The sequence below is a fragment of the Myripristis murdjan genome, chromosome 5 (genome assembly GCF_902150065.1).
Source record: "Myripristis murdjan chromosome 5, fMyrMur1.1, whole genome shotgun sequence".
Taxonomy (NCBI): Eukaryota; Metazoa; Chordata; class Actinopteri; order Holocentriformes; family Holocentridae; genus Myripristis; species Myripristis murdjan.
In genome coordinates, this window is record NC_043984.1 from 17,027,878 (window position 1) to 17,046,351 (window position 18,474).

The 18,474-nt window shown below is 38.2% G+C and overlaps 1 protein-coding gene across 4 annotated transcripts; it reads right to left on the reverse strand.

Moving 5' to 3' along the window:
* Positions 1-3,078: 3,078 nt before the first annotated feature.
* On the reverse strand, positions 3,079-18,474 carry LOC115359693 (sodium- and chloride-dependent GABA transporter 2-like). 4 transcript variants are annotated; one of them, XM_030052275.1, is made up of 15 exons: positions 18,438-18,474; positions 11,637-11,820; positions 10,866-11,000; positions 8,770-8,910; positions 8,549-8,633; positions 8,318-8,450; positions 8,076-8,210; positions 7,890-7,993; positions 7,646-7,770; positions 7,445-7,557; positions 7,172-7,309; positions 6,947-7,049; positions 6,744-6,844; positions 4,878-5,048; positions 3,079-3,895 (listed from the first exon to the last, which is right to left on the reverse strand). In XM_030052275.1, the coding sequence occupies exons 2-15, from the start codon at positions 11,773-11,775 to the stop codon at positions 3,746-3,748; spliced, it is 1,773 nt and encodes a 590-aa protein (XP_029908135.1). In that variant the 5' UTR covers positions 11,776-11,820; positions 18,438-18,474; the 3' UTR covers positions 3,079-3,745. The 4 variants fall into 4 exon arrangements, with proteins under 4 accessions (XP_029908135.1, XP_029908137.1, XP_029908134.1 ...); XM_030052277.1 differs by having other exon boundaries at positions 11,637-11,804; positions 18,438-18,464; XM_030052274.1 differs by lacking the exon at positions 18,438-18,474 and adding an exon at positions 16,062-16,286.

Below are 18,474 nucleotides of genomic sequence, written 5' to 3' on the forward strand. Positions count from 1 at the left end.
CATGAATAATACCATATATGAATCTCTTGGAACATTTGGTAAATTGTTTACAGTTTTTTTCAATCATTTTTTCCAGTATAATGAAACTGGGATCCACTTTGTCATCATCTTCACCTCCAAACCACAGAAGTTTCTTTTGCAAATGTGTTCATACCTTTTCATTGGAGTCATTTTTCAGGCTCTTTTGCACAACACTTCTCACATGTGTCATTTACATGGCCCTGACTCCATTGACTTTACTGTGGTAGTCAAAAGCAAAACATATGCTCACAGCTGATAGAAATGACCTGCATCACTGTGAAATCACTAGTGCACCTGCATCACTACCCTTTCCACAAATTACCATTCACCGATCAGGATGCACCTACAAAAAAAGGGCCTATAAATTGTATTCTGTATTTTGTTTTTTCAACTCCTTTGAGTTTTTCTGTGCAATACTGTATGTGAATTACAGTATTTCAGTTTTTCCATCAATACAATAAAATTTCACTTCAAAGTCTTTCTGAGTTTGGATGCAGTTCTTTACTGTAAGTTCACATTTGAATGTGTAGCTCACAGGAGAACCTTGTTCAAAGTGATAGCTGTATTTTGTATTCTGCTGTCAGCTGTGTTACAGTATAGTAGAGCTGATTGAAGGAATCTAATCATTTGGGCAGAAGTTGAGTTGTTTGAGGGAAATATTGGCTTTTGCTACTTGCTTTACAATATGTAATGATGTAAATTGCCCCAAAAATATGACTGCAATACACACAGGAAAAAGTAAAGTGGAACCTGCTCAGACTGAAAAGGGTGTGTTGCATTTTGGTGTTGAGTATGAAGTGAGTGAGTGGCTGGGTTAGTTGTATTGGGCGGTGACAAAATGTGCTTTTGCTGCATGTTTGAAATGTTTTGTCATGGTAAGAGCCTTTTGCAAAAAAAAATGTGTTATTTTGGGAAGAGCGCCTCTCATTAGGCCGATGGATTTATCGTTTTGATTTCTCGTGCGCACGAGAAACATATCTAAAAAAAAATTTTCCCCATGTCCCTTTAGGGGTTCCGTACATACTTCCTCATCTTTTTTCAATTTGACTTTTTTTAATATCACAAATAAAGGAACTGCTAAAATATTTAAATTTTCTCTCTTTTTTGGCCTGGCAGCTATACAGATCTTTGTTTCCAGCAAATGCTGCATTTTACTATGATGCCCAGTATGTCTTGATTAATTTTAGATGAGGCTTGAAAGTCCAGTGCTGCCTTTGTGGGAGTGAATGAGGTGCTCAGGTGTATGTCGACTGGCAGGATATGAAACTGCATATTTTCGCATGATATGAAATTACTTCTGATTTCTTGTGAGTGTCAAACAAATAGATTTGTTTTTAGATGGTTGTATGCAAGAACAGTAGTGTTTAAGTGACTGTTAAAAACATTTTACAGTTTAACCCTGTTCAGCCTCAGATCTGTATTTCTGGAAAATAATAGTACAATTGAAAAATCATTGAAGTGAGAAATTTGTGTGTTTCTGTAAACATTTTCTTTCTCATTTTATGATGGCACAGCCTGGTGTCCACCTCATATTTTGCACTACAATATAAAAACTTGTGTATTGGTAAATAACTCACAACAAACATATTGATTCTGAACATCAAGGTTTCTAAATAAAAGCATTGTTGATAATGCATCATCATCAAAATGTGTTTTGGTGAGGATGTTATCTGTGAGGAAATGTGTTCTTCATAATCACTAAAAATCCAAATTGAATATTTATGAGATGGGACACCAATAATCAGAGGACTCAGAGTCAATATGCTCAAAGTGATAAGGATACTTCCCCGTAGGAGGAGAGTGGGAAACAAACTTGACAGAAGTTTTTGAGCTCTCTGCTGTTCAAAGCACATATGAAAACTTGAATAATTTATACATATCATGAGGCATAAACTGTCGAACAGGGTGAACCTGCCTCGACAAAAGGAAGCAGCAACACTGATTCTTTACTCAAGTTAAAGATCACCTCCTGCAGGTTAATTTTAACAATTTAGCAAATTTAAAAATATGTGAGGAAGATGTTACCTGTCCAAGTAACTGCAGTGCAGCACTTTTACAGACTAAAACAGAGCAGACACATGTTCTTATTGTAATTTTGATGCTGATATTCACATGTTTATTTAGAGTGCAAGTAATAGAGGATGCCTGCTAACACTGTCCGCACTGTCAAAATAAAAAACAGAAACACAATGCCCTTTCTTACTCACAGCACCAGTCCTATTGGGATGACACTGACACTTCAAAGGAGGGGTGTATAACTAGTTTAACTATCCACAAGAGGGCAGTAAAAGCACAGGTTCTACTGTCTGCCTCTTTTTCTACACAGAGCTGACTTATCATATCATCATTAACCAACAGAGGCTGTTTTTTTTTTTCACATAAATTGATTCACATAAATTGATTCTGTGTTTTCAGTATTTATTTTATTTTGATTTTTCCGGCAAACCTTTCATTTTGAGATCACATCTGTATGGACCCAAGTGGTGTTTGACTGCAATTTCACAATATCAACAGACAAGAGGGAATGTCAGGTAAAAAATTTTGTGCTCACAAACTTCCACACCTCATGTTCATAGTGAGGCAGTGTGGTGCAGAGTGAATCAACGTACACAACTTACACTGGGCTTGTTTTCAGCCCAGTTGCTTGTTCCTGCAGTTTGTTTGAAGGTACCACCACCTACTGGTCATGTTCACACATTACACAAAGGAAAAGGGGTTCTTTGGTGTGGGTAGCAGGTCTGTGTAGAACAGGGGTCTGTGCCATGGAGGGCCAAGAGGCTGCAGGTTTTCATTCCAACCAAAATCTCCACCAGGTGATTTCACTGATCACCCTACCTCCAAACAGAGAGGCGGGACTAATCAGTGAAATCACTTGGTGGAGTTGTTGGTTGGAATGAAAACCTGCAGCCTCTTGGCCCTCCATGGCACGAGTTTGACACCTGTGGTGTAGAAATATAATGACTTAAAGGGCCATGTGACATGTCAAAATCACTCATAAAAAACAAACAAACTAGGCATGGTGTTATAAATACCATTTATTAAAGGATTCTGTACAACATCAACAGGGTCTGTGCTATGGTGTAATCCTTAAGAACCATTTCATGAGGCTATGTAGAAGAGAACACAGAATATAAGTGATTCAAAACCAAATATAGACCAGGGGACACATTTGTGTTTGAACAGCTGTCGTATATTATGTATATGTTGTATTTTATTTATTTATTTATTTTTTTTTAATCTCAATGGGACATCCTGATAAAATAAAGGCAAAATAAAATAAATAATTTAGGACTGTGTTTGTGTTTGGAGGTTGGTTGGTGATGGTGACAGTGTGATCTATCTTTATCAAATGTAGGTTTTAGGTTTTCTGTACGGCAATCACACTAAATATGACATTGCTTAGATTTATGCATTACGTTATATTCTGTTGCACTTTGTAAACATACAATGTAAAGCTTCAGATTATCTTAAGCTTTGGATGTAACTGTAATTCCACTACATACAGTTGTAAAAATCTCCAAGATCTTATAGTAAATGTCTTAATCATTATGTTAACCTTTACTGATGCAACATGTGCTGTTATAGTCTGTGGCGCACATTTCCCAGTGTCCCTGATACAACTTTTTGCAACCATACTAGCAGGTTATTTTGGCTTGGTTCTGCATCTGTCATTGTGTCTTGTTCCCATTTAAGATTTTTTTTCTTTTTTACTTTAACTTTATGATCAAACAATGGTTGAGTTCTGTGGTCTGGGAGTGTCAGTCGTGCGCAGTGTGTAAAACTCTGTAAACGTCTGAAATGCCTCATGGTTGAGAGCCACCTTTGGAGTTGCACTGGATAAGTCCTTTGCCGGAGTGCAGAGGTGTCTCACTCTCTGAGGAGGGACAGCAAGACATTAATATCTGTATTAATCATTAAAGTAACAAGTAATTTATAAGCTGGACTATAATTTAAAAAAAAAAAGGTACAATTCATATATATATATATATATATATATATATATATACACTACTCACAAAAAGTTAGGGATATTCGGCTTTCGGGTGAAATTTCAGGATCAACCTAAAATGCATTATAACCTTTACAGGTGAACTTAATGTGACCTTCTGTAAACTTTTGAATGCACATGTCCAACTGTTCAGTGTTTCAGTACTTTTTGCACAAGTTGCTGTTCTCTAACAAGGAGTTTAACGGCAAAATTCACATCAGGTGTTTGATGCTCCAGCTCATCGAGGTCGTATCATTAGGGAATGGCTGCTGGAGACTGGGGTACCTCAAATGGAGTGGCCTGCACTTTCTCAGACCTGCATCCCATAGAAAACCTATGGGATCAGCTGAGTCGCCGCGTAGAGGCTCGGAGCTCTGTACCCCAGAACCTCAATGTCCTAAGGGCCACCCTTCAAGAAGAGTGGGATGCCATGCCTCAGCAGACAATAACTCGACTTGTGAACAGCATGAGACGTCATTGTCAAGCTGTAATTGATGCTCAAGGGCACATGACAAGTTATTGACACTGACATTTCATTTTTTGTTGTGGTATATCCACCACTGTTGTTGGCTTTTGTTTCAAGAAATTGTTTGAGATGAGGAAATCACCAGTGTATGCTTCTACTTAAATGCGCTACTTTCATGATATAATATCACTGTAGCGTGAACATTTTACATTTTCCATAAATTTTACCCAAAAGCCAAATATCCCTAACTTTTTGTGAGTAGTGTATATAAACACTTTGTCCTCGGGGATACACTAATGTCCTATGTGAGCTTTGTGCTTCCTATGAACATTTTCTGTTTTTCATTTTATCGCCTCCTTTACTCTTTAACTTTTAGCTCACAGTAACAATCCATGCACATACCTGTCTCAGTGTGCCAGGAGTGACAATCATGGCATACAGCATCCACAGAGGAACAATGAGTGTTGACGAGAGAGTAAAGAATCCACCAATGGTGTAGCCCCACCAGGGGTACTCATAGGTGTTGTTGAATTTGAGTGGGGTATACTTAACCAAGGAAAACACCAACGTGCACTAAAGGAGGAACGACAAAGAGACAAGACAACCTTATAAATGACCCATAAACGTGCCTGATCACTTAAATATCATGGATCCCATCAGTCAATAAACTTGACAGTGAGCATGAACACAAAAACATAACTGACATGGCTGCTAAACCAGCACATAACTCAGTAAAGCCTCATAGGGGTTTCCATATAAAAACACAAATTTGTATCTGGTCATTGAGATTACAATTGTGTATTGTGATTGGTTGAAGTGGGCATCTCAGGCATCAGAATCATGCAATAAGGTATTGCAGCCTGTGGATCAAGCTGCATTTGTAAAATCAGCACTACATTTGACAGCCTTGTCTGAAAAGGAACTTCATGTGCATTTGTACCAAATTTCATGTAAGTTAACCCTAAGAAGGTGCTGCAGTGACAAAGGACGGACATTTCAGGCAAAAATGCTACTTCATAATCATGGGAAAGTATCTGACAATTTGCCAACAAACAGCAAATTTGTTTGATGATGTTGGCACAAGCCTTTCAATATTTGCACAGTGCTCATATTGTGCTTAAACTTCATGAGGTCTTGAATCACTGCTAGTGGCAATATTTCAGTATGATTTTATACTCATCCGAAAGAGTAATTGCTGTCACTAAAATGAGAGACATTGCCATTCAAAAAGTCTTTACCACCATAACACCATACTCCATCCATCATGAGATGAATGTGATCTCTAAGAATCCCAGTGACTGGTAGACATGTTTGCTTATAAATTGACCGTTGAAAATAAACCATGTCATATAAGGTTAATTCTGCTGTTTCACCTTGCTTTTTGATCCAATGACTCAAAGAAGCTTCATTGGCAACAACTTTTCATTCATAGTAAAGCACTTGGGCTTTCAGTGTTTTTTGGATATGCTCCTCACACTCAGTCATAGACCTTTTAGACTGGAGAGGAGACATCACTCATCTGCCTTACACCTTGCCTCTGCTTTCAAGTTAATTCTAGTTCATGTAATTACTGCATCACTGAGTAAACTAAAGGATTATTTACTAAAGCCTCATGAAAGAATCCTATTATACTGGGCTTCTGAAACAGCCTGTCCAGCCCTTGAAATTAACATTTCAGTCAAGTGATTCGCAGTTGTTTCACCTTGCTTTTTGATCCAGTGACTCAGTGCCAAACCTTATGTTTGCATTTTATCACATAAAGCAAAGAAATTTCTTGAAATTTTAATGGCATTGTCTTATAGAGTATAATTGCTGGAAATGGGTTATGGATTTTCCTCTCATGTTTCTTTCTTTTTTTTTCTATTCAATTTCACTTAAACAAATCAAAGCTGTTTTACTGAGAGTTGCATTCCTAAGTTCTTTAAACCATGATTTAATTAAATGTTGCTTCAGCAAAATAAATAATTATTTCAGTCAGTGATGTGCTAAATAAATGCACTGATTTTCTAAAACACAAGTCGCATTTATTTGAAAACTCTTGGTGTAAATAACCTGGACCTCCTCTACAGTATTAATTCACATATTGTCTTCCATCTGGTTGAGACATGGGTCCTTGCAATCAGACAGAAGCCACTGGCAGCTGTCAGACACACTTGTTAGACTACTGTGAACAAGTTAAACGCAAGCTACTAAAACCCTTTATATTAGCCATGTATCTCATCTTTACTAAGTAGGCATGCCAATCGTAAAATTACCTCCAGTACTTACAGTGCAGATAGCTGGTGTGAGGTACTGCCAACAATATTTCATGAAAGGCCACGGCCGATAGCCAATCATGTCCTCTATGTTATCATACTGACGATCTGCACCTACAGGAAATAATTCTTGTTAGCCGTGTTGGCCTTATGGTGCAAGAAACACATTTCCACTCAGCAGTATCAGCTATATTGAAATTAATTAATGCATCTTACCATAGACCCATCCTACACAGGCAGACTGGAGAATGGCAAAAACCAGGAGTGTCATTCCACTACAGGCGTAGTAGTCAAACAACTGAAAAACGTAAAGGCCTCCCTGCAAATACAGGAAAAAATGAATGCTTCTCTGAAAGGCATATTTGTCGTTGTCATCCAGTGTGTCTGTCTGTGTTTACGTTTGTTCAACAAGAGATAACCACAAAGCTGTTGATCCCTCACCTGTGTAACCATCGCAAGGCCAATGAGGAAACTTCCCACACAAATGGCGAGGAGAAGGAGTTTACGGCGGCAGGGATTTTGAAAGAAGGAGGGATACATGTCAGAAATCGCTGTGACCAAAGCCTCATGATATACAAACTGTAATGACAAGAGAGATTGAGAGAAAATGACTGTATTGTAATTAAATGTCAAAAAATTAACCCCATTTTTTTCACCATGCCAGAGTCTGAATGAAATCATTGTATTTCAAACAGGATGCACATGTAGTCTTACCTCACTATCTAATCCCAAGAAGATAATCATAATGAAGAAGAAGATTGCCCAGAGCTGTGGAACCGGCATTAGGGCCACTGCACGAGGATAAGCAATGAATGCCAGGCCAGGACCTGCAAATGGTGCATTAAGCACATCATTTAACAATTACAGAATTTCTACACAACCTTCTGCATAACATGCATTGTCAATAATTCATACCTGACTCAGCTACCATTGAGATGTCCATGCCTTGTTCATATGCCATGAAACCAAGCACAGAAAAGATAGCGAAGCCAGCCACAAAGCTGGTTAAACTGTTCAGCAGGCACAGGTAAACACAGTCTCTGTAAGTGAAATGAGGGAAAATGAGCAAACTTCCACTTTAATCCAGCAGACAAAAAAATGTCACAATTTTGCAATGGGATAAACAGCTTATAAAGGGTAAAACTATATGTGTAACAACCTGTAGCAGTTGTTGGTGTACTTGTTGTAACTCCCCAAAGCTGTCAAAACACCTGTGCAAACTCCATAGGAGTAGAAAATTTGGCTACCGGCATCCATCCATACCTGAAAATATTGGGACAATTCATCTCAGTTTAAGTTTGTAATTGCAGAAGTGGTGATTCAAATTGATTATTACTAGTAGTACCTCAGGATCAGTGAGGCGGGATGGGTCTGGGTAGAGGTAAAACATGATTCCTTCTTTGGCTCCTGGTAATGTAAGGCCACGAACTAGCAACACCAACAGCATCAGATATGGAAATGTGGCAGTGAAGTAGACCACCTGAGAAAACACCAGCATCCAATTACATTTTTGTGTCACTTTATTAATTAGAATATTTTCTATAACATCAGATATACAAAAAAAGAAATAGAAATATGTTTCCATACCTTTCCTGTGGTCTTCACTCCATTCCAGATGCAAAAGTAACAGATTACCCAGGCAAGTAGCAGACAAAGGGTCAAATCCCACCGCAGATTACCAATTTCTTCAATACCACTAGATAAGCCCAATATTCTTCTCCTGCAATAAAGTTTAATTAGGAAGATCCAAACATCTATCCAAACATCCATATCATAAAATAAGCACTCTTACATGATACCGTCATTAGTACTACTTACTCCCAAAACTCGATGACTGATGATGTTGTATTTCCATGGAGTTGCTCAGTGAATGTATGATTCTGGCTGTACACAAAGCAGCCATCTTAAAGTGTGAAAAATATAAAAGAAAAAATAAAACACATGTTATTTCTGTATTGCTTGGAAAACAAATTAGAAATGTGATTATCATATTGAACACAAGTTGTATGTGTTAAAGTTCTAAAATAACATATTGGTACCTGTGTTCCAACTGTTTTGACAATTTGCCCAAGGAAGCTTGGAGCTGAAGGAGGAAAACAGGTAGAGGAACGCCCAAGCCAGTATGATGATGTAATACACCCCAGTGTACAGGACCACCACTTGGCTTCCATAGCCCAAGCCTGTTGAGAGATGCTGATGGTTTACTATGACACTGAAGTAATGACACAATGCACAATACCTTTCAGTTTGTTCTCAGGTTTTGTATCTGATCTACAGTAGGTGACCACATGAAAATTTTTCTCCAGTGACAATGTGCCTCCATTTTTTCTGGACTCAGAACCCCTCCAACCCAGAAGACCAAGGCTGAACCCACTTAGCATGATAAGCTTCTTAGGACAACTATAAAATAAGAACCAAAATTTAACATGCTTGTCATACCAGATTGTCCTGTAATGATGCAGAAACAAATGTGACATCTGATACTAAGGTAACACGAGGGATGTAAATTCATGTGCTACAATTACACATCAAAACAAGGTGATAAATCTGTCACCTGTCACCTGACAGCATGTTTGCAATGCACCCCGTTGGCCACTATGTATAATGCATGCCACGTACTACTGAGGCTTACGTAGCCGCAGCAGCCTGGGGTCAAATCTAGCCTCAGCTCTTTGCTGCATGCCACCCCCTCTCTCCTAGTCCATGAGCTAAAGCCTAAAATTTCACTGGGCAGCACAACTCAAGGTGACAAACCTTACTTATGATTTTAGAAAATTCCATGCCTGTAGATGATACACACAGAAAAATAAAGGTACTAACTGGACCCAAAAATGGTTCTTCGTGATGCCATAGAATAACCATTTTTGGTTCTACAAAGAACCTTTTAGCAAGTGGTTCTTTAAAGAACTATTTTTGTAAATGGTTCTTTAAAGAACTCATGAAGGTGCCTCAAAGAACCATCACAAAATGGTTCTTTAAAGAGGGTTTTTAAGAACGTTATGTGTGGACCCAACTGGTTCAGTAAAGAACCTTTTTTTAAAAATGGTTCTTTAGTAATTTTAAAAGGTTCTTTGCACACTTTGAATCAAATTATTATGGTTATAAGACAAGGTATTAAAAATATCAGCTGTGATGGGCATTTTCTACTGGTTTCTGAGGGTTTATAGACTAAGGCATTAATCTATCCATTGAGAAAACAATCAGCAGATTAATTGATAATGAAAATAATTGTTATTGCAGTCCTACTTTCATGCTACCACCACAAAATAACTAAAAAATGAAGAACCTTTAGTACTTTAAAGAACCACATAAAGTGTGTGAAGAACCAGACCCTAAATAAAGAGATTCCTCAGCTGGTGATGGGTCTTTGTAGAAACAGAGAGCCGTAAATAGCATTGGTGCATAGGTTGGTTTAGGGTCATGGTCAGGACCTTTATCAGTATTTTATAATGTGTTTAATATATTTTTTCTTCTCAGCTTTTATGGAAGCCCAATTGTGAATTTTTCTCAAAAATGCTTGAGCTCTGCAAATCATCAGTGTCCAGAGATATATACTTTGTATTAACCCTGTGGCATCTAGGAACACCAGAGACACAAAATTTAAGGGAAAAAAAAACTGAACACTCACAGGACCCTTAAGGATCAGCAGATGTTAATATGCTATTTTACTGTGAGATGTGAGTGAGGGTTTTAAGCAGCAGTTGTATTTCTCAGAGAGATTCACAACTGGGCTTGAATGAAAACTAAGAACATACCCATTAAAATAATACCAAACAATATCATAAAACATTAATAAATGTCTACCCCAGGACATGCACCAACATTAAAATGTGATTAGGGAGTGGTGGCTAACTTCATGAGCTCATTACCCTGACAAAGCTGCCACTGGGGACTGTTTATCATAATAAATTATATGATCTACAGACATGCAACTTTTCAAAAATTAGATTTACCACCTTGAGTGGTACCAGAATCTGGTCTGGCCCATGGACTATCTGCCCCATCAACTATGTCTCTCTCTACAGTATGGCTGTCTAATGAAAAAAAAAAAAAAAAAAAAAAAAGCAATGTGCATCTAATTCTTTTCAGAACTGATATGAAGTCATGCTATGTGATGAACATCTTGAAAATTTACCTTCAAAGAGAGGGCATATTTTTCTCCAACATGTCACTCCACCCTGACTGGTGTACTGGCCCAAAGATGTCTCCAAGAAGAAGAGAGGAATGCCACAGGTGAACAAGTACAGAACATAAGGAATGAGGAAAACCCCTTTGAGACAAGATTGAAGAGTTTTGTTAAAACACTGAATTCAATGCACAAGAATAAGGGGCAGAAAAAGGAATGTTGCTGGGTGGTATGCTTTTCTAAATAATAAATCTTATTGTGTGGAGAACACTTTTGGGGGGAAAGGATCACAGCATGGTTGAAAGTTATAAGGCTAAAGATGACAGCATTATCATCAAACCACTGTGGGTATAACACAGTGTTCTGTTTCATAAAGTAATAGCTGTATAAATTAGTGATAGTTTATATTTTTCAAAGCCATGTAGCCTACAGCTCAACTGTTATAAAATCCTGAATTCGAATGATCAAATTTTGGCCTCTTGTACATTTTTTACAGTACACCTCCTCCAGCAAATCAAACCTAAGGGGGCAAATTCTTTTCAGCACCAACAGATGTGAAAGTATTCTAAAATATGAAAATCCCATTATTATTAATTCATCATCTCCCCTGAATAAGATCTGACTGAAATCTAGCAGGCATGAAGTAACACTGCAGAAAGAATGTAACAATCTCACTTTTCACTATTTAATTTAATTTGATTTGATTGGGCACGCTATCTATGCAATTGCACGTTTAATGCACAACAAAGTAAGAGTCCATAAGAAGAATGATACATTTACCTCCTCCGTTTTTGTAGCAAAGGTACGGAAACCTCCAGACATTTCCCAGACCAATGATGTGTCCAGCTACTGCCAGGATGTATTCCACTTTATTGCCCCATTTCTCCCTCTCTTGAGCTTTGGGTTGAGGATGACCCATATTGGTCTCAAGGTTCACCAGATTTTCACCTGCAGCAAATGATATCTGTGGTCCATTTTGACCAAAGGTAAAGAGAGAATCACTGTCCATGGATGCTGTTTTGAATGTGTCATAAACAGTAGTACATGCTCAACTGGAGTCCATCAAAATGGGTCCCCTGATATCAAAGTGTTCCTAATGTGGGAGAAAGGGCACTAGGACCTGGTAGAGGCAGGTTAAGTAAAAGAGGAGACAAGTTGAAGGCAAGGAGGAGACATGAGGAGAAAGGAGACAAGGAGGCACAAAACAGAGGAATGAGAAGAGGGGACTGTGCGATTAGGAGTGCATGTGTTGCTATTTTGTGCCCCACTTCCACCAACAAAATAGTTCCATTTGAAGGAGTGGTGTAAAAGCACTGTTAAACAGCAAAAAAAATACACTAAATTGTGTATTGTCTCCAAGCCAGGGCTGGTCAGGAGATCTCCAACCAGAGGAGCTGAGGTTATGTTCACGCACTTGTATCACTACTGATAGGCAACTCATACAGTCTTGTAACATATAATCCATGCTATCCCTTTAATGATTTTGACCCTACATTTCCACTGCATTAGTCATTGCATTGCAGATGATCCATTTTCAATTTCAGTTTGCCTCACTGCCTGGAAGGCACGACTGAAAGTATAACAAGATTTACAGTCTGATTTTTGCAATGTTTTGTCCAGGATTTTCACACTTGCACACATAGGCAGATAGATAGATAGATAGATAGATAGATAGATAGATCTCAAGTCTTGTCTTTAAATTAAATAGAATACAAGATTGTGTTGTAAACTACATTACAATTTATTGTTTATCTGTAAAAAAAAAAAAAAAAAAAAAAAGTTGCTGTAATTTATATACAGTAAAAATCTACAAAAAAGTGTACGGTAATATCCCCTTGTAGACTATTGTCGCGAATTTGCCTCAAACCACTTCCACTCTTAATGCAGCTGAGGTGGTGTATGTATCCCACTGATGCTGTTGATGCACATTTCACACATACCAAGAATTGTATTGGAAGCATTCTACCACCAATAATTTAGCATCTGCTTGAAGGCAAAAACACAAAGAATTTATTTGTGTAGATAATTGTAAATAAATTCTGGCAGTAAGTGGTTAAACTGTCGTTCTTTTTACGGTAATTCCAGTAATGAACAGCAACATCCTGTATCTGATTAAATTCTCCTGCAATTATTACTCGCTCTTTAATCTAGCCTACTGTCTTATTCACCATATGAACAGATGTATAGACACTATCTTTGTTCAGTGCATAAGAATTACATTGTGATAGTTATTTCTGAGTTATTTACTTACTTTACTTAATTTATTAAATAGTATTTTTGGTTAAACCTGCATCTTGGTGTGTCTCTCATCTTTGTTGTGGCCTAAGAGCTGGGTCATAACAACATGGTTTTGGTAGGCTACCATCGATGCGAGGCTCTAAACATAACATCCTTCCTCAAAAAATTATTTTTAGTGAAATTGGTTCTCTTAATTCTCCTAGTTTGAATGAGGGATTAGTCCTGTGGCTGCTGGTTTACCACACCGACCTCCTATACCCAGCAGCCTTTACTCTCAGCTTTGCGCTTTTCAGTAACGAAGAGCAAATGCAACTGAGGCCTGTATCACGAAGCGGGATTAAGGTGTTAGCGAGATAACTTCAGGCGCAACTCCGGATTTTCTGTAACACAAAGCTGGTTCACTTCTGATCGGGATAGGAAACCTATCCTGAACCTATCCTGAAAGCTAGCCTGCTCCGGGGCAGGCTAGCTTTCAGGATAAGATTGAATCCTACATAAAGCACTGCCCCCTGGCCAATCAGCTGTTTGCCAAAACGTGGCCTGCCCAATCATTGAGAATCCCATTGAACAACGAGTCCAAATCGTCAGGAGAGCATTACGGCGTGAAAGGTTTTTTTTGAAGGTTTGAACTTTGAGAGTGTTTAAACAAGAGATAAAAGTGAGAAAATGTTAATGCCTGTCTGAGAAAAGTGTATAATATGTGCAGTGAGGGGTTTCACAGCCTTAAAACATCTATAATAATCAGTCTTGTATAAAGTATTTGAAAGCGATACTTGAGTAAAAGTACAAGTATCTCACCAGAAAATGACTTTGGTAGAAGTTAAAGTCACCTTTTAGAATATTACTTGAGTAAAAGTCTTAAAGTACCTGACATTTATTGTACTTAAGTTTCAAAAGTAATTTTCTGATATTTTCTGTACTTAAGTATTAGAAGTAAAAGTAAAAGTATTTAAACAAAGTGAGCGGTTAGATTTTGTTAATGAATTTATTGTGGCTTCCTTACAGTAAAAGCAACCTGGGTACAGGAGAAAAAAGCTTCAACTTTTTAACATTACCGTTAAACTTCTGTCACCATCAGCAGCTCTCTGTCTCTCAGCCTCCCTGTTTGGACAAACTGAACTTGGCAACTGGCAACAGCTGTCACGAGCGCGAGTTATTATTTGAAATTATAAAACGGGTGCTTCCCATCCTTAAATGTGATTGGCTGAGCCGCGTTCCATGCCGTTGTAAAATCAGGGTAACCCACTGGCAGACCGCAGCACAACATATCCCTGCGCCAGTGTAAACGGACAGAGCGTTGCCTAGCAACCAACTACTCTGCACTCCACTTACTCGTTAGGTCACATTTGTTTCATACGGAAGCGTAGAGCTGCCAGACCAAGAAAATAAAAACCGAGAGGCTCAGTATCACGTAATTACGTAAAAAGTTTATTGTTATAACAATATATTTTCACGTTATAACGTGAAATTATCACGTTATTTCATTATATGATTTTTTTCACGTTATAACGTGAAAATATCACGTTATTTCATGATATGCTTTCACGTTATAACATGAAAGTATCACGTTATTTCGTGATAGGACTTTTTCACGTTATAACGTGATAGGTATCACGTTATTTCGTGATACGAATTTTTCACGTTATAACGTGATAGGTATCACGTTATTTCAAGATAGGAAATTTTCACGTTATAACGTGAAAGTATCACATTATTTCGTGAAACGTGTTTTTGTTTACTGTCTGCTGGCCATCTGTAAATCATGGCTGCTTTACATGATGCCATTAGATCATATTTCATGCTTGGCTTGAGACATGGGGAGATTTTACAGCTATTGGGCTCCGTGGATGACATTCATATAAGCATGCGTACCCTGAGAAGAATTTTGAAAACAATGGGATTATACCGGAGGAAAAACGAGTCGGACCCTCTTGAGGTAGCGTCATTCCTCATTGATCAGCTGGAGGGACACGGCCGGCGAGGCAAGTACAGTGAGAAACTTTAACAAATGCCTCACTGTACTTTGGGTGACAACATATCCAGCTTGGATGCAGTTGAGGTGATGGAGCTTGTATCCATGCAGCCGGCCGTGTCCCTCCAGCTGATCAATGAGGAATGACGCTACCTCAAGAGGGTCCGACTCGTTTTTCCTCCGGTATAATCCCATTGTTTTCAAAATTCTTCTCAGGGTACGCATGCTTATATGAATGTCATCCACGGAGCCCAATAACTGTAAAATTTCCCCATGTCTCAAGCCAAGCATGAAATATGATCTAATGGCATCATGTAAAGCAGCCATGATTTACAGATGGCCAGCAGACAGTAAACAAAAACACGTTTCACGAAATAATGTGATACTTTCACGTTATAACGTGAAAATTTCCTATCTTGAAATAACATGATACCTATCACGTTATAACGTGAAAAATTCGTATCACGAAATAACGTGATACCTATCACGTTATAACGTGAAAAAGTCCTATCACGAAATAACGTGATACTTTCATGTTATAACGTGAAAGCATATCATGAAATAACGTGATATTTTCACGTTATAACGTGAAAAAAATCATATAATGAAATAACGTGATAATTTCACGTTATAACGTGAAAATATATTGTTATAACAATAAACTTTTTACGTAATTACGTGATACTGAGCCTCTCGGTTTTTATTTTCTTGGTCTGGCAGCTCTACGCTTCCGTAGTTTCAAGACTTTTGTGAACAAAATGTCAGACTTTGTAGTGAATTTTGATTTGCTGGGTGGCCTGAGCCTGGATGAGTGGTTGGAGGAGCTGCTTGGTGTCTGTTAAAAGACGCTGAATTCACCACCAGCAACAGTGTTTTCGCCGGTGTGGTAAAGAAACTCCGCCGAGAAGGACGTGACAAATCTTCCCACCACCAAGCCATAACCGAGGCAGACTGCCAGAAGATGAAGCACTTTCAGGCACCAAGTTCAAACACACCTTGGGGGCTTGTCTGTAAAGTCTGGTTTGACGTGCAGCTTCATGGGACGCAGGGCGAACGAGGGCAACCGCAAATTAAAGACCGACTCCTTCAGTACTCACGAACGAATGCACAAAAAATCACAAAGATGCTGCCGAAAAAACATAGAAAGCCTGCGGCGATTCATATATGGGCAGCCGGTTACCCACTGTGTCCGGTGGCGGAGCTTCTTCGCACTTGGCGGCCGTGGTTGAAACGATAACAAACAGGAATTACGTCACCAACTCAACTTTTATTTTGAAGTAACGAGTAACGAAGGTGGTTAAGAGAAATCTATCGGAGTAAAAGTACACATTTTATTTCGGAAATGTAGTGGAGTAAAAGTAAAAGTTGTCAGAAATATAAATAACGAAGTAAAGTACAGATATGTGAAAATTCTACTTAAGTACAGTAACGAAGTATTTGTACTTCGTTACATTACAACACTGATAATAATTGTAAAAATAAATAAATAAATAAATAAATAAAGCTGACTACTTCGCGGATTTCGCCTATTGCGGATTATTTTTAGAACGTAACTCCCGCCATTAACGAGGGACCACAGTAATACTAATGTGAAGCAGCACTTCAGCCTGGCTAACAGCTGCCTGCTATACAGAGCTGACATTCTGTAGGAAAGGAAAACAGACATGAGAGATCATTAAAGGAAATGTGATAATTAAAAGTATTTTAGAGGCGTTTTTAGGGACATTTAAAATGGAACAATTAATTAGCTCTAAATATTTTGGGGGGCAAATTATTTCTGGGTGAGAGAATGGGCGTATTTGACTGCTCGCTGATGCAAATGTGAAAAAGCATTATTTCTACCCTTCATTCAAGAGGGCGAAAAGGCCTTTATATTTGCCTTTTGTTCCTGCTAAGTTCTAACGCAGCTTAGTATCTGATTTTATTCAGGCTATCAACTTGAGGTACTGACGTGATTGAATTTTGGCATCGGCTTTATTTTATTTTATTTTATTTTATTTTATTGTATAAAAGGCTATAATAAAAAGGCAAACTTACCAAATGCAATGATGTTCTTGTGTTTAATTTTTACTTGCTCCCACGTTCTGAGGGGTCACACCTAGAGGAATTCAACTACCTGTCATTACACGCAACACTTCTGTGCAGTGCAGTGATTTCATCTGTTTCAGCGTCAGATGTCGACTACTTGAGCCATTGATGTGTAACTTGCGCATTTATGCAGTGGGTAATAGGCCTACATTGCCAAGCATTCTGCCTTCTCTTCGCAGCAGCCACGGTGTTCGATTTAGAGTGTAAATTTTGTTTTTCCTCCTCATACTTTTCCAGTATAATACGCTGCTCCTCCGCCGTGAAATACGCTGTGCGTTTTTCCTTGTCGCTCATGTTTGTGATTGGTCTGCTGCCTCGGAACCCGCCCCTTATAGGCTACGTGCGCGTTCACGGCTCTTGATGAGGCAAACCTGGTTCGAATGAGCGAGTTGATAACCAGCATCGTGATACCGGTTATCCCTGATCACCATGGTCTCGATTAGTGTAGCCGGATAGGTCTGAGCAATCCAGGAAAAACCGACCTTGCTTCGTGATACAGGCCTCTGGAGAAATCTGACAATTATGTGTGTTAAATTCTCGGATTTGAATTCGCATCACAGCGCTGTCATCTAACATTGATGTAGCTGGGCTTATTATATTGACCAAATCTAACCACACATTGCAGGCTCTGCTGACATTACGGTGTCTAAATAAAAACTATGAGTATATTTTGGAAATAATATTTTTTCAGTGATATAGATATAATTCCAGTGACTTGGAATTCCCTCATTTAAGGAAAAAAAAACAAAACAAAACAAATACATGACTCGTTTTGTTTTGCTGCTTTTGTTTCCATTTATTTTCTCTTTCTAACAACAAAGAGAAGGGTCTTATACAAGTTTATACAACAGTATTCATTTGTGAAATACTGCCCACAGTATTAGTAAATAAATCAGATGAGCCAAAGAAACAATAGTTGATAATGTCAAAAAAAAAAAAAAAAAAAAAAAAAAAAAAAATGCGTGACACCAAAGAGATATGTTTTCTGAGGCTAATGTAACAAGTGAATATTGACCTGACCTTGTATCTATTTCATACAGTATGACTTGATGACTTGTTATGTAGCTTGGCCAGTTATTTTTCTATTAAATATTTAAGAATGTCGCTATGTATTTGTGTTTTACATTTTCCTTTTTTGACCCTATCTGTGCAGGCAGTTTAGGCAAAAGATGACTCATCAAATTGTCCCATTAATAAATACCAATCCACATAGCCTACCTGCAAGCAATAACATATACTTTAATATACTTTGAGAATTCAAACCTGAAAGAAAAGAACTTTACCTCCAGTAGCTGATGTGTCTCCTGTTCTTAAAATTGA

Coding starts and splice junctions, on each gene's coding strand:
- LOC115359693 (XM_030052275.1), bottom strand. CDS start 11,775: ATGGGTCATCCTCAACCCAAAGCTCAAGAGAGGGAGAAATGGGGCAAT. Junction 7,050..7,171: donor GCCTTGCGATGGTTACACAG/GTGAGGGATCAA, acceptor CTGTATTTGCAG/GGAGGCCTTTACGTTTTTCA. Junction 3,896..4,877: donor CTCCTGGCACACTGAGACAG/GTATGTGCATGG, acceptor GTCCCTCCTCAG/AGAGTGAGACACCTCTGCAC.